The sequence below is a fragment of the Ovis aries genome, chromosome 13 (genome assembly GCF_016772045.2).
Source record: "Ovis aries strain OAR_USU_Benz2616 breed Rambouillet chromosome 13, ARS-UI_Ramb_v3.0, whole genome shotgun sequence".
Taxonomy (NCBI): domain Eukaryota; kingdom Metazoa; phylum Chordata; class Mammalia; order Artiodactyla; family Bovidae; genus Ovis; species Ovis aries.
The window spans coordinates 52522724-52538048 of record NC_056066.1 but is presented as its reverse complement, the minus strand read 5'-3'; the positions used below and the strand labels follow the sequence as shown (position 1 = coordinate 52538048).

Here is a 15325-nt window from a genome sequence, read left to right as displayed (position 1 = left end):
TTATGAAAATTGCCTGTTCATTGTCCATTATTGGCATGTTTGACTTCTTTTGCGTCTTGTTGTTTTTAGTTCCTAACTTTTTTGTAACACCAAAGACTGCAGCCAACCAGGTTTATCTGTCCATGGGATTTCCCAGACAAGAATATTGGAGTGAGTTGCCATTTCCTTCTCCAGGGGATCTTCCTTACCCATGGATCAAACCTATGTCTCCTGCATTGCAGATAGGAGAATCTGGCTTTATCACTGAGCCACCTGGGAACAGGTTCTTTCATATCTTATTGATTTGTAAATACTTTATAATATTCATTATAGTAACTGTCTAGTATACATGTTGCATATATTTTCCCTATTTTATTGATTTTTTCAACCTTTTTTTCCTCTCTCTTCTTCAGACTGGATACTTTATACTGATCTGACTTCAAGTTTACTCTTTCCTCTGTTATCTCTATCCTGCTAGTAAGCCATCCATTGAATTAATTTCAGATACTGGACTTTTTTTCAGTTAAAATTACCCATTTGGTTCTTTTTCTATACTTTCTGTTTTTCTGCTAAGAGGTTCCTCTTTTCATTTGTTATGAGCATATTTCCCTTTACTCCATTGATCATAATTATCATAACTGCTTTAAAGTCTTTACCCAGTAATTCTAACATCTGGATTATCTACAGGTTAATTTCTGTTGATTGTCTTTTGCCTTGAGGATAAGTGACATTTTTCTGGTTCTTTGGATGTTCATTAATTGGGGATTGTATCCTGGTCATTGGCTATGTCTTGATTCTGCATTTTGTCTTAGGAGCCTACCTGGGGTAGACTCAAACCGCAAACTCTGTCTAACCTGTGGTAGGCAGCAGCTCAAGTTTCAGTTCATTTTTTAAATTTTTGTCTGGACTGTTTGTAGTTTGCCTTGTATATGCCTAGCTCAGGGGTCACCCAGAAGCCTAGGCAGAGTTAATATACAAATCTATGTTCCACTTTCTGACTCTCCTTTCCAAGACTTCTGCCACACCCTCTAGTGATTCTAGTTAACCCAGAGTTTGTTTCTTAACTCCTCAGGTCAGAAAGAAGTGGACTGTCTGTTGGAACTTTTACTGCCCTGCACTGTCCATCTACTGCAGCTTGTCCTTAGGAGCAAGGTCACCAAAGCACAACTCGCTCCATGCTAGCCTCTTCCTCAAAGTTTTGACACCCTTCCAAAATCCTCCTACTTTGTTTACTCCCAGATAGTTATCTTTTGTCGGTTTGTTGTTTTTGCAAAAGAGACTATCCATTATGAGCTTATTCTTCTATGCTGGAAACAGAACTATAGTCTCTTTGTTTACTCGGTATATGAAAGCTTAATATTTTTACCTAGTCATATGTATCACTCTGAAGTCGGTTCTCTACTTAAAACTATCTTTTCCACCTCAGGAATATAAAAAATTTTTTTTCAAGTTGAACAGAACTTGAGTTTATGTTAGACTTACATTTTCTTCCAAGTTGGACCCAAAACTGCCAACGTTAATGTGGTTGTTGTGGTATTGGAGAGGAGGAGAATAGAGGGCAGAATAAAGAATGAAGAAAGCTTTGGATAACAGTTTACACCTCGTGCGGGCGGGGGCCAATGACTGAGAGCCTGCAGATTGGGAGATGAGGGCGCCGCTGATTTAGAGCATTTAGGACCGGCGTGTGCATTCTTCTGTCCAGACCTCAACCTCGGGGCTCTGTGGCTCTTAGCCAGACCTGTCACTCTTGCTGCACCCCATTCGCTTTCATCCCACATGAAATACAGTAGTGAACCCCAGCAGGATGCACAAGAGAAAGCTGTGTGGGTTTGCTCGCTGGGTCTTGGCTCTAACCTAGACCCATTCTGCTCCTCAGAAAGGCAGGAGAACATGGTGATTTTGGAGTTAGGCATACCTGGGGCCACACTTTGACTTTGCATTGTTAGCTGCTTGACTTCTCTGAGCCTCAGTTTCCCCTTTTATGAGATGAGCATGAAAACAGTACCCATTTAACCGTGCTGTGAGAATTTGAGGAGACAGTGCTCGCCGAGGTCTAGCACAATAGCTGGCCCAGAGTAAACTCACTTGAGTGCGAGGGCGCTGCCCTGCCAGGTCAGAGATGTGGCGCTTCGCCATTCCTCTGCTGTGTGGTCTTGGCCAGGCTCTGCAGTGTGTGGCTCTGTCTGCAGGAATTTCCACGTCTGGAATGAAGCCTGGTTTGTGCGGTCTGACCTGGGCCCTTCGTACAATGGATGGCAGGTTCTGGACGCCACCCCTCAGGAGAGAAGCCAAGGTAACCACTCTTCCGTCAGCCTGCTGGTGCCCCCCTTCTCTGGGTTTGGCTCTAAGTCATGACTTCTCAATCTTTACAATGGTGGAAAGCGGCACAGCAAGATCACCTAAATCTTCTCTGCCTTTGGGGGTGCAGAGAGGGATTAAAACAGAAGCATTTTCAAAGTAGATTTTTCTCTTAATTGGCTTAGTTCAGGCTGCTGTTTAAATGACTGCCATCCCTGCTCTCACATGACTGCTGCAAAGGCCCTGGCCCATGGCCGGCAATAGGGAAGGGAACTGTCCCTGCCAACACTGATTCTCCCACACAGCCTCTAGTAGCCCATCCCTCCCAGCATAGAAACCTTCCGTGTCCCTTTGCCTTGGGATTTAGTCCAGATTCCCTGGCTCAGCTTCAGGCCTCTGTGGTCACGGTGCCCAGCACCCCTCTCACCTTCTGGGTGTCCCCCACCAGGCTGAGCTCTCCTTCTCGCAGGCTGGCCCTTCCCTGCCCCTGATGGCCACTCTCCCATCAGATCTCGGGCATTGGGCTCTCTGGGAACCTTTCCTCGTCCCTTCCCTGATTTCCAGAGCATTCTTATCCCTTACCTTCATTTTCAATTGTTTCTTTCAAACTTAAAAAAATTATAAAAGTCATATATGCATGGTTAAAAATGGTTAAAAAAATTCAAATCGTTCCTAAAAGATTTACAATGAAAATGAGGTCTTACCCCTTCCCTTGCTGCAACATCTCTATCAGAAGCAATGAGATTTGGGGAACTTGGGTGTGAGGAGGGTAACTTCCAGATATTTTCTAGGCCACTATTCAAACTTCTCACTGCAACTCATTAATGGTTATAAAATCAAGTTAATGGGTTGTGACCATTGTTTTAAGAGATGAAATAGAATAGCATGGAAAGGAGTGAGGAAAGGAAAGAAAAAGAAACTATCAGAGTGTATTGGACATTAAGAATAAGAATTTTCCTGTGGGATTTTTGTTTCAGGACCACATATGTGCCATGATGTAAAAACTTATTTCTAGAGATCATGGTAAAAAAAAAAAAAGCTGAAAGTCACTGTCACTGTTTCAGGCATATAAAAGTGTGTGTGTTTGTTTTATAAACACAAATGGAATAATATTCTTCTATTCTGCTGTAACTTACTTTTTATCATCTGGGCACTTCATGAAAGAAACTGTATCTGTGTATCTATACCTGTATCTACATTTATGTCCTTCCATCCACCCATCCATCTATGAATCTATCTACCTATCTGTCCATTTCTCCATGTATCCACCCACCTACCTACCTATCTGTCTGAGCTAGCTATGCTGAGTGCTCAAGAAGGGAGGTGATGGTCAGGGCTTGGGAGCCCGAAGAAGCAGGACGTCTCTGTAGGCTGGGTTTGCAGAGAAGTCTTCCAAAATAGGGGGATGGTTTGGGAAGAATGATTTGCAGAGTAGAAAAGAAGCAGCCCTGAGCACAAGACAGTCAGACTTTCCTCTTTAGGAAACAGATTGAAAGCAGGGGGGTAGCACAAATTATGCACCTACAGAATGCAGGAGTGGGCCATCTTCTGTGGAGCTGGAGTCTGACCAGAGTGCTATTGCAAAAGGTAACAGTAGCCCCAGAGGGTCCTGCTGAGTGCCCAAAGAGGAGAGCAGACAGCCAGGGTTGAAGGAGTTTGGGGTAGAAGCAGGGGAGCTGGGCGGTGGGGGGGGGGCCCCAGAGGAGCAGGCCATGAGGCGGGCTGTTGCAGAGGGGTCTGGCTTTGGCTCACATCCAACCTCTGCACCCTGGCCCCCAGGGGTGTTCCAGTGCGGCCCTGCTTCGGTGATCGCTATCCGAGAGGGTAATGTGGACTGGGACTTCGACATGCCCTTCATCTTTGCGGAGGTCAATGCCGACCGCATCACGTGGATCTACGAGTCGAATGGTGCCTTGAAGAAGAACTCCTCAGACACTCACAGCGTCGGCAAGTACATCAGTACCAAGGCGGTGGGCAGCAACTCTCGCGTGGATGTCACCGAAAAGTACAAGTATCCAGAAGGTAGGAGGGGCTTGGATGGGCTGTGCCACCCAGGGCCTGACGGTGGGAAGACAGCTTTGAGGCGGGAGAAGGAAAACTTGCTCATGCTCCTCCCGCTTTCTCAGCCTGCTGTGCCTGAATGTTAGGACTGCTCCCTAGCATCTACTGCCCAGTTCCCCAGACTGTTTCCTGCGGGGATAAAACCATCAGGGGCAGACAGTGCCAGCGGAAATGTGCTGAAGGACTCAGGCAGCTGTCAGTCTAGCTCGTCTCCAGCTGTGTCCCTTTGCCAATTGCACCATTAGGGTGACAGCCCCATGACTGAGCATCACAGGGAGAAACATGGCCCCCACAGAAGACCCCCTAGGGGTCTCTGTCAGTCCACTCCCCTTGCCTCCAAGAAGTGCAAGCAGGAAACATCCTCTGAAAAAAGAAATGGACAGTCCCCAGAGACATGGGGACTGCTTTGTCTGCTTCAGTGGCTCCCTGAAAGCCAGATGAGGTGGGGACACCTCCTACACCATGACAATGCCCGAGTCCCTGAAGTCGTCACCATCCACTTGAGTGCTGATCCCGCTAAAGTCACCTAGAAGCCTAGTTGGTAGGAGGCCACCTTTAACACAAATTACGAGTGTTGCTCTGTTTCAGAAGTTGCTTTCAGTGTTAGCAAATTAATATCGCTGAGGAATCTCAATAGTGACAAAATTCTACATTTGAAGGTGATGTTCATTTTAGAAATAGGCCAAAGTGAATTAATGCTTGCTCTAGCAGGCCAGTCACTCCTTAATGGGATCGACATGTCACTCTAAACGCTTTGAAATAGTTGCTTTAGCGGGTCCTCACTGCTGGTTCTGAGATGTCAAGAAAAGTGCTCTCGAGAAGGTACCCATGTGCACCGTAAAGTAAACCCCACAGTTCAGTGCCCTGGATGGCTGCTGCTGGCTGCCGTATACAAAAGAGGAAAGCTGAGCAGCAGGGTAGGCTCCAAGTCCAGGTGGATGAGCTGCTGGGTGTGGGTCCTTTGGAGGCACCAGAGTAATGAGATTGGTGCTTTCCGTTAGACCCCAGTGCACTTCTGCAGCCCATTCCTCCCACTGGGGTCAGATGGCCTTTCTCTCAGTCAGTAAACATGTACTGAGACCTCCCCGAGTGCCCATTCTTGCTCAACTCCAGGAGGCCAGGAAGCACCCTGCAGATGGGCGCCTGCCCCTCCAGAGCTCACAGGCTGGGGGTCAGGCTTGAGTGTGATAAGCATTCTCAACAGTGTTCTGATGTAGAAACCAGGGTAAGGGCCAAGGAACTGATAACCCCAGGCAGGAGGTGAACTCTGCCCTACCCCTTATAGCTGTGCAACCTCAAGTACGATTCTTAGCATCTCTGATCCCTCACTTCCTCACCTGTAAAATGAGAAGAGCAAGGCCTCTCTTCAATGGAATTTAAATGAGCTAGTGTATAGAAGGAGACGGAAATGGCAACCCATTCCAGTGTTCTTGCTTGGAGAATCCCAGGAACGAGGGAGCCTGGTGGGCTGCCATCTATGGGGTTGCCCAGAGTCGGACACGACTAAGGCGACTTAGCAGCAGCAGCAGTGTATAGAAAGTATCAAGGGCAGTGCCTGGCCCATAGTGAGGACTTAATAAATAGTGATGACTTTTATCAACTTGAACATCTGCAGCCTCATCAGAATGACCTCCCAAAGGGACTTTTAAAACGCATTGCCTATACAGTTGTGTGGTTCTGTGGGGCCCCTTATCTGAGTGTCACACCTTAATTCCACTTCTTGGGGGTTCTGGCTGTCCCAGCCAAACCTCCTGAGCAATGAGGAGGGGCCACAGCCAGGTGGAGAGATCCCCGCCAGACCCCTGGCAATGCCCCAGCCCTTGTGTGACAGCAGGACTGATCACCCCACCTGTTGTTGCCCATTCTCCCTTACCTAATGATGCTAGCTTGTGTCTGATGGCCTGAGGGAGGAAAAGCCCATAAAATGGGTTGCTAAGCATTTGCGCAACAGCAACACCAAAGGAAAAAACAGTAGCAGGAAGCTTAGTCTTGAGTAAGCCTGGCAGGTGACCTATATAGGTATCTAGGCTCTGAGCCTCATTGTGCAAACACAACTGCTTCAAGGTTCTGGGCACAGAGGCTCAGCTCCCTGCTCAGCCATCAGACCTGGGTGTGGATTTACAGCTCGGCTAGAGAATGGGAAGGCACCAAAAGGAACCCAGCCCACCAGGAGATATCAACTCGGGTAATTTGGCTGCCTGCCTTCTTTTCAGTAGGGTGTGTGGGAGGAACTACTAGACTTCAGGTCTAGACTTCTGGGGACTGGCCCTCTTTCCACCCCTAATTCTCAGATTACCAACTACTTGGACCAGACACTCCTCCTCTTTAGGACCTTAACTCTAACGCGATGTGCTTAGATGTCTTTGGGGTCTCTGCCAGTTGTTACATGTAACTTATAGGAAAGATTTCACTAAATGATAAAGTGCTTCTAATAAGTCATCTTAAAATTTCACAGGTCTGTTGGGGAGGTTAGGGGCAGGAGCGTAAACATGGTCATTCTTCTTTGTGTTTCTCTGTTCATGTTACTGGAAGGTCAACATCTTCTCCTTGTTAGTGGGTCTATCTTCTGGTCAAGGCAAGGAGACTTATGTGCCCTGTGTGGTCTACCCTGGCTCAGAGGCTTGAAGTTGGTTATCAGCTCTTAGTGCCCCAAGAGCTGTGGTTTTTTGGCCATGATCTTGGCCATTTTCTGGGGACTGTTTATAGTATCACATTCAGCAGCACCCGCAACAAAGGCTAAACCCATCCTGTGGTTCAGCCTTTGTGTTTTTGAAAACTGAACTCTCAACAGTTTAAACTAGTCATAACCTGGACCCATACCAACTGTGGGAAGTTCTTGTCAACTGACAGACTTAAGTTCCACTCTCCGATTCTCAAAGCATCATTAGAAATAAAGCAGAATAACATGATAAAGTGGTTTGGAATTTTTTTCAGTGAGGTAATTCTAAATCATAGTTTTCTCACTTATGAACTCATTCTAATCTTTTTAAGCTCAGACTTGTTATTTTTTAAATTATCAGTTTGTTCTTTGGGCTTCCCTGGTGGCTCAGATGGTAAAGAATCTGCCTGCCACGCAGGAGACCCAGGTTCAATCTCTGGGTCAGGAAGATAGTCTGGAGAAAGGAATGGCTACCCACTCCAGTATTCTTGCCTGGAGAATTCCATAGACAGAGGAGCCTGGTGGGCTGCTGTCCGTGGTTGCAAAGAGTCAGACATGACTGAGCGACTAACACACGCTTTGTTCTTTAAGTCTCACAAAGGACATTTTATTAAAAGAAAGAAAGGAGGGAAGGAGGAAGGGATGGAGGGAGGGAGGCAGGGAGAGATGGAGAGAGTGAAGGAAGGAAGGGATCTAACCTAATTAACCTAAGCAAAACATCAAGCTATGTATTTTATGCAGCTTTCCCTAAGCTTGGTGGAAATTTGAGCTGATTGGAAGAGCTGGGCTGTGAGCCTCATGTTAAGGAGAATGAAATGGAGACCTGGGGGAGGTCAGACCCTTGCTTGGATTAGAATCATTGTGCAAGCAGCAGAACCAGGGTTAGTTCCAGGCCGCCTTTCCAGGCAGGGAACTGCTCTTTGTTCACATTGCCACTGCATCTCTGAGATACTTCTCTCTTTTCCCACCACACAGGCTCCAGCCAGGAAAGACAAGTATTTGAAAAGGCTTTGAGGAAACTTAAGCCCAGAGTATCCTTTAGCGCAACATCTGCAAGCAGCCTGGCAAGAGACGAACCGGAGCCCAGCATCTCTGGGAGGTTCAAGGTCGCTGGTGTACTGGCCGTGGGCAAAGAAGTCAACCTGGTCCTAATACTCAAAAACCTAACAAGTGATACAAAGACAGTGACAGTGAATATGACAGCCTGGACCATCGTCTATAACGGCACTCTCGTACACGAGGTGTGGAAGGACTCTGTCACTAAATCCCTGAATCCCGAAGAAGGTAATTCAACCTGTAGGCTGCTGGGATGCCACACACTCATGGTAGCTGGTATCCTCTTGGGGTTGGAGAGTTCCTATTGGAACCAAATCAACTGATTACGGAAGGAAATAGCACATGGTAAGCAGTACCAGCGGGGGTGTGCCAACCAAAATACTTTCATGCCCTGGAGGAGAAAGGAAAAGGACTTTGGCAGTTAAGGACAAACCACAGTATCCCTTACATACCATTTTGCCCAGTGTGCAGGGTGCTTCCTTATATACTCTTATGTACTATCACATTTGACCTTCTACAAGGACAGATTTCAGCATTCCTTTTGCAGAGCCAGAAACTGAGGCTTGGAGAGATTGTGATTCACTTAAAAGATTAAGCGTCATAGCTAGTAGGTGGTCAGATCCTGGTCCTGGACTTCCTGATGTGAAATCCAGTGCCACCACCCATTTTCTCGGCTTTACTGCTGCGACCCCTTCCTCTTTCCAGCTCCCACCCTACCTTACCCCCATCCCACAATGAATCACTTTCTGGGTTTGACCCTAGAAGGGTTGCAATATACCACGAGGGCTTGAATTCCCACCAGTGTTCCCCCACAGCTGCCAGTGGGTGGGTGCAATTCCTTGATTTCCAGTGACAGTGATGGGTTTTCCTGGAGGCCTGAGCCTCTGGGAGGAAGAGTGAGTTGGTTCTCCTGGATAGCACAGATGGGAGGGGAACAAGGTGGAGCAGAGAGAGGCTGGGGCTGTGGAAGGATTAGAAGGCAGGTGTGCCCAAGTTGGCAAAATCCTTCAAGCTGTTATGAAAAGTCTGGACTTAACAAAGCAGATTAATAAGGGTGGGGTGGCTATTTGCTTCACATAAGGAACTAATAAAAACTGATTACTTATACAGCCCATCTTGAAAAGATTTCGTCTGCAGAGAAACTGAGAGCTGTCACACCTGTCAGAGGCAGCATCCCCTAGCAACCTGTCTTCTGGCAGAACTGAGCAGAAATCTTCCCTATAACAAAGGCTGGCTGTTATTTACCTTCAAAGCTCAAGGGAAGAGCTATTTTTGTAGGCCAAAAATAATTTATGTGAGGGAAATGCTTTTTTAAAAAGCTGTACTTCTGCAAGAAGCAACAGAGTTAAATGGGAAGGCAGGAGGAAGCAGGCAAAATGGTCTTGGAGTCCTGACATCATCACCTACTCTCTGGATGACCCTGTTAAGTCTCCCTCTTTTCCTGAGCCTCAGGGTTCACTGTTCAAGGGAGCTGGACCAGCTGATGCCAGGGCCTGTCGTCTCCATATTTGGGGCAGGCTGGGTAAATCCCTCCAGTGCTGAAAGCAGAGACAGCTCCCTCCTTAGAGCCTCACCTCAGGGAGTGTGTGACCTGTAGGTGCCGGGCACCCCCCAACCACCTAACATAACTGCACGAGGAAGGGGGAGAGCACCCAAAGGCAGGCAAGGCCCCCCCTTGCTTGCCCAGTGAGTCAAAGAGGAGCCTTGAAGCTTGGAGAGGAGCCAGAGAAATGGAGAAAAGCTGGGGAAGGCCTTTCCATCTGAGGGGACCTTGTGACTCAGAGCATGGAGGTGGTAAGGCACCTGTGTTGTCAAAAGGACAAAGAGAACTGTGGGAAGGAACATTCTTTTGAGGAAGAGAGAGACACAGGGCCATACTGAGGGGTCTGAACTTTATTCCCGAGGCAGCGAGGGACCACAGGAGATTTTTCAGGTGACACAGAAGAAGAGTGACATGATTTTGGGGGAAAGTGCTTCTAAAGCCCACCTGACTGGTGCGTGTGGGTGACTTAGAAGCTGGAGAGACCAGAAGCAGGGTGGTGGTTCAGATGCTGTGGCAATAGGATCCCCGGCTATACGGTCACCTGAGAGGACCAAGCTCTTATGCAGACAGGCCCTGGCTTCCCTTGCTAGCTATTATCATGCTGCCATCATTACTGTTTTCTTTACTTGGCAATGAGTTAATACTCATATTCTTCCCTGCCCCTTAGATGGAAATTTGCCCTCTGATATTTACCAGGACGGGGAGGAAGTCTGAGCCCCCGTGAGCTCCTCCTCCTGGAATCCACCCAGCCAGCCGGCATCCTGGTCTCAGGGCCCCCGCTCTGCAGCTGGTGTGGAGCAGGCAGGTGTTCCCCCAGGGCCCAGCAGGGAGGACTCAGGCAAGCCTGGGCTTCAGGTGCTCCCAGCCAGCCCACACTGACTCGGCTTGGCATCAGCTTTTAAGGTTTCAGAAGCCAACCCCTCCTCTCACACTGCTTCCTGTTTTCTTCTTCCAGAAATAGAGCACCCTGTAAAGATCACATACGCTCAGTACGAGAAGTACCTGAAGGCGGACAACATGATCCGGACCACAGCCGTGTGCCAGGTCACTGACGAGCCTGAGGTGGTGGTGGAGAGGGACGTCATCCTGGACAACCCCACCCTGACCCTTGAGGTAAAGGGAGGCTGAAAGGGCACTGCTCCATGCTAGCCCAGCCCTCCGAGACCAAGGGAAAGCCCTCTCTGCCGACAGGCCAAGCACAGGGTCCAGCTCGGATCCAGCCTCTGCCAAAAGGATCAGCCGAGAGTTCTGCTCAGAGCAGTGTCCTTGGGAGATCCCAGTGGTCCAGTGGTTCGGCCTCTATGCTGTCACTGCCGAGGGTGCAGGTCCAACCCCCAGTTAGGGAACTAAGATCCTGCCAGTGGCGCAGCACAGCATGCCCTTGCTCCCTCTCTGGAAGGATCCACGGGCACATTGCCCTGCGGCTTCTTTGGTTGCAGCTCTAGACCCATTGGGGATGCCAGCTGAGGAGCAGCTGGAGGGCTCTTCAGCTCACTCGCTCTGAACATCTACTGTGTCCTGGGCTGTGTTAGGCTCAGGAATCACAGAAGACCTCAAGGGCTGGGTCCTGCCTTCAGGGAACCCACAGCCCAGCCCCCAGACACATTTGTAGAGCAAATCAGAAATGGTCATAACTCATATGCATCTCCTGACTCTAGACCCCAGAGTTACAGAAGTGTAGACTCTTAGAAACCTGGTCTCAAGCTTTCATGCCCTTCCATTTCACACATGAGTAAACTGAGATCCAGAGAGAAAAGAACTGCCAAATACTGCCAGAGCAAGGGCTAGACCTCAGGCCCTTTCCAGGACATCTGGCCAGTCCATACCCAGCAGCAGCATCTTCCCAGTAGTTGACAATGAGGATGCTTCATTTTTTTGGCAGCAGGCTCTGCTCCCAGGCTCCCTCTCAGGAATGCAGGGATATGGGCTCTCACAGGTCTGTGGGAGGCACTTGGGGCCACTCTGTCCCTTCCTCAGCACTGGTGCTGGAAGTATGGGGCTGACTCCAAGCCTGTCCCTACACACACCAACCTCAGCCCAGGGTGGAGGTGGCCAGAGCCAGACAGCACAAATCTAGGGATGAGGGCTGGCAGGCAAGGACAGGCAGATGAGTGGATGAGGAGATGGGGTCTTCCCTTGGGACCCCATAGGGAACTTCATGGGTCAGACTCCTCACAAGTCTGCAGCACCATCTGCCCCAGCAGTCTAGACAGCAATCGCCTTTTTTGTTATTGTTGTTCCATCACAATGTCACTAGTGTTCCTAGCCCCAGATTTCTAGAGTAACTCGTGACTGCCCTCGTCCCACCCTCCCTAAGCTACACTCCAGCTTCGGGGATTCCTGATGTCAGACAGAGGGCAGGGGGACCCAGGGCCTGCTCCTTGACACTAGCCTGAAATAGAGCTCTCTCATTGTCCTGTTAGTCTGGGCTGTGCTTCAGAATGGGGGCCAGAGTGATCCATCTTCTCCAAGGTTAGGGAGACGGAGCCCCGCCTGTTCTAGGCCCATCACAGCAGTTGTGAAACAGAAAGAGGCCCCTCCACGAGCAGGACCAAACAGAGCTTCTGGGCTCTGGGCTTGCCTTCTTTCCCAGCCAGCAAGTTTTCATCCATGATTGTAGACGCCTCTCTGTTCCTTAGGGTATTTCCAAGAATCGTGCCCCACTCCTGTAGAATGACAGGGAGCAAGTGCCGTTTGCCATTTTTGAGGCTGTGAAATGAAACATTCTGAGTGGAAGTTATCGGTGTTTGATAAAGTTAGTTTCTCCACCATTATATTCCCTTATCCTGTATCCTCAAACTTGCTTATAGCTTTTTCTTTTTTTCAAAATTTTGCTTTCCATCTTTTAGATCAAATCAGCTTCATCTTTCAAGAGAATCTAACATCTTTTAAAAGGAAATCAGAATACACGCAGCCTGGAAATTATTTAATCCTTTTAAAAAATATCTGCCCTTTCTTCTCTTGGACATCTTTGTATGAATTTGCCCTTAACACAACTTCTCCTTTACTTTAGCCTTCAGAGAATCAAGACGATCTAATCATGACTGAATGAATTAATGCATAGCTGACTCAGAGCAGGGCACGTGGGTGATCTGTATGAGAAGATAATAATTTGGGCAACACCCTGTTGTCTTATTTATGATTGGGAGTAGGCATTGAGGACTTTTGAACCAGATCATACAATCTGAACTTTATTTCAAAGGCTGAGGTCCTTCACATTGGCCTACTGACAATAACAGACACAGGTTTCTGGGGTGGCTCTTATCCTCTTCTTTGGGTGTATGTATAGATTTAGGTCAATAGGATAGAGTGGTAAGCAGCCACAAAGAAAGGAAAACAAATATAGGAAAGTCTCAAGTTGAATATCAGTGTGAAAAATATGACAACATTTATATATATTCTTGGGTCCCAATGGCATAAAATTATGCTTCACCCTTCAAATCATGTCATACACTTAAATGAGTTCCATGGGAGAAATTGTGATATAGACCATGGTCTCTAAAACATTGCAATTATGCACAAATTATTGGCAGGCATTGCAAAGTCTAGCAAGAAGAGAAAACGGCTCTGGGACCAGAAATCTCTCAGTTATTGAGTCAATTTGAACTGCAGATTTATTACTATAAAAGGGTGGCAGGGAGAATTGGTGACAACAAAAAGGAACACCAAATGAACAAAATGCAGCTACCTCTAGAGATCCTCAAAGGAAAATCCACCCATCGCCTAGTTTCGGTTTCTGTTTCCAAAGTGCTCTCTTCTGCATCCATGCTCTCATTTGTTCCCTTCTAGTCCAAGGAAGGAAGAGGGGAGGGATGAGCCCTCTTTATCAGGGAGGGGGTCAAGGCCCAGGGAGATGATGCATCTGCCCAGGCTTAGCTGCTTCTTAGCAGGAGTGCAAGCTTTCATCTTTGGGAGCAAACAGATAGTCCAGGTTGCTTCTCTGACCAGCCCCTTGATAAAGGACCCTGTGCAGACCACATGTCTGGGAAGTGGGGGCTGCCCTTCCCTAGATGAACTGAGAAAAGGCCCACGAACCCAGCTGGGAAGTTAAGTGCTCTCAGCTGCTGCGACCTGCCGCCTCTCCCTCTGGGCTTGGGTGTCGTGTCTGTAGCCTGGGGATGACAGCAATTTCTTAGGAACCCCCTGTATGGATGGCACTGGCGCTTAGGAGGACTAAACCAAATGGTCCTCCCTTCCTTTGTCCCCAGCGATATCTTTCCCATGACCAAGTCTCAGGCATCGCCTCATCGGCTTTCAAGGGCAGATGAGATGAGCACTCTAGCCCTGACTCTGTCAAGCCCTCTCCCCACAGGTGCTGGACGAGGCCCGGGTGCAGAAGCCTGTGAACGTGCAGATGCTCTTTTCCAACCCACTGGATGAGCCGGTGAAGGACTGCGTGCTGATGGTGGAGGGCAGTGGCCTGCTGCTGGGAAGCCTCAAGATCGAGTGAGTCCCACACTGAAGGGCTGGTAGGGGGTGCGGAAGGGGGTCAGAGGAACCTCCCTGGACCCCCAGGCAGGGTAGACAGAACTCTGCTAGCCTCTGAAGTTGGGAATCTGCCCATAGGATGCACACTTGCATTTGGTTTAGGGGTTCACCAAACTTGAACTTAAGAGAAGTCCAGGTCTTCAGTGCTTGGAGCTGGTCCTTATATCTGGGAGTTCATGGGACCCCTACCTTCCCCACTGAGGGGTCCCAGGGCTGAAGGGGCTCGATGACCCAGGGTGGCAGCTAGAGGGAGTTGAAGGAGCAGTGACCTCGACCAGAGCAGGACTTGAGGCCTCACACTGACTCCTGCCCTTCCCCATCAGTGTGCCAGCGCTACGCCCCAAAGAGCGGTCCCGCGTGCGTTTTGAGATCCTGCCCACCCGGAGTGGCACCAAGCAGCTCCTCGCCAACTTCTCCTGCAACAAGTTTCCCGCGATCAAGGCCATGCTGTCCGTTGATGTGGCTGAGTGAAAGGCCCAGGGAGCCCCATACAAACTTGGGAACACGGAGCAGGCAGGATTTGCCTGTGGAGTGAGCCCCTGCCATACTCATTATCCAGCCTGGGAAACTCACTCCATCCCCCAAGGTGGCCTGGATCCGGAACTCCAGCCTCCAGCACACACCCCCTCCTTGCTGCCAGGCTGGGCTGGTTCCACCCTGGCCCATCACTTGATCACTTTTGCACGTTCCCTGAGCTTCTCCCCGATGCTGCCTGGTGTGTGAGCCCCATGGCCCTGCTCAGCCCTCATACCCTCAATGTTGTGGGCACGGAGTGGCACCTGACCCAGCGACTCTCCAAATGGATACTGGGGGAGAAGATGGTCTGGACTGTGTGCTGATCCCCAGCCTGCAGTTGGCACTTTCCTGCTCCTCCCCTGGGTCATTGTGGAGGTGGGGGGTATGATGGTTAGCCATCCATTGTGACACTCACAACTACCCTCAAAATAAATATTAAAAAGAGTGTGATCACATAGCACTGACTCTACAAGACTGCTGCTTCACCTAAGGTGGTGGAGAAGGAGACAGCGGGGCTGGGGCCATATCCTTCTGGAGGAGGGATGGCATTGGGGAAGCCGTGCTCCCCACGTCCCAGTATCCAAAAGGAGTGGGCTGGTTCCCTGTGGCTCCAGGTGCAAAACTAGGGAGACATTTCAAGTCAGTTTAGGAAACTGCACTAAGATGATGTCCAAAAATTGATTGACTGCCTTGGGATGGAGTGACTTGTCTAGGCAGGTTCAGAC

At 49.0% G+C, this 15325-nt stretch overlaps 1 protein-coding gene across 1 annotated transcript in view; it reads left to right on the top strand.

Annotated features, from left to right (window-relative positions):
• The window catches only part of TGM3 (transglutaminase 3), a 43815-nt gene extending 28758 nt beyond the window's left edge, over nt 1–15057 (top strand). Inside the window, exons 8-13 of the mRNA XM_004014391.5 lie at nt 2169–2272; nt 4057–4299; nt 7973–8281; nt 10552–10709; nt 13909–14042; nt 14408–15057. Coding sequence (XP_004014440.2) covers nt 2169–2272; nt 4057–4299; nt 7973–8281; nt 10552–10709; nt 13909–14042; nt 14408–14555 — 1096 coding nt within the window. The 3' untranslated portion in view covers nt 14556–15057. The remainder of the gene's footprint in view (nt 1–2168; nt 2273–4056; nt 4300–7972; nt 8282–10551; nt 10710–13908; nt 14043–14407) is intronic.
• The last annotated feature ends 268 nt before the right edge of the window (nt 15058–15325 follow it).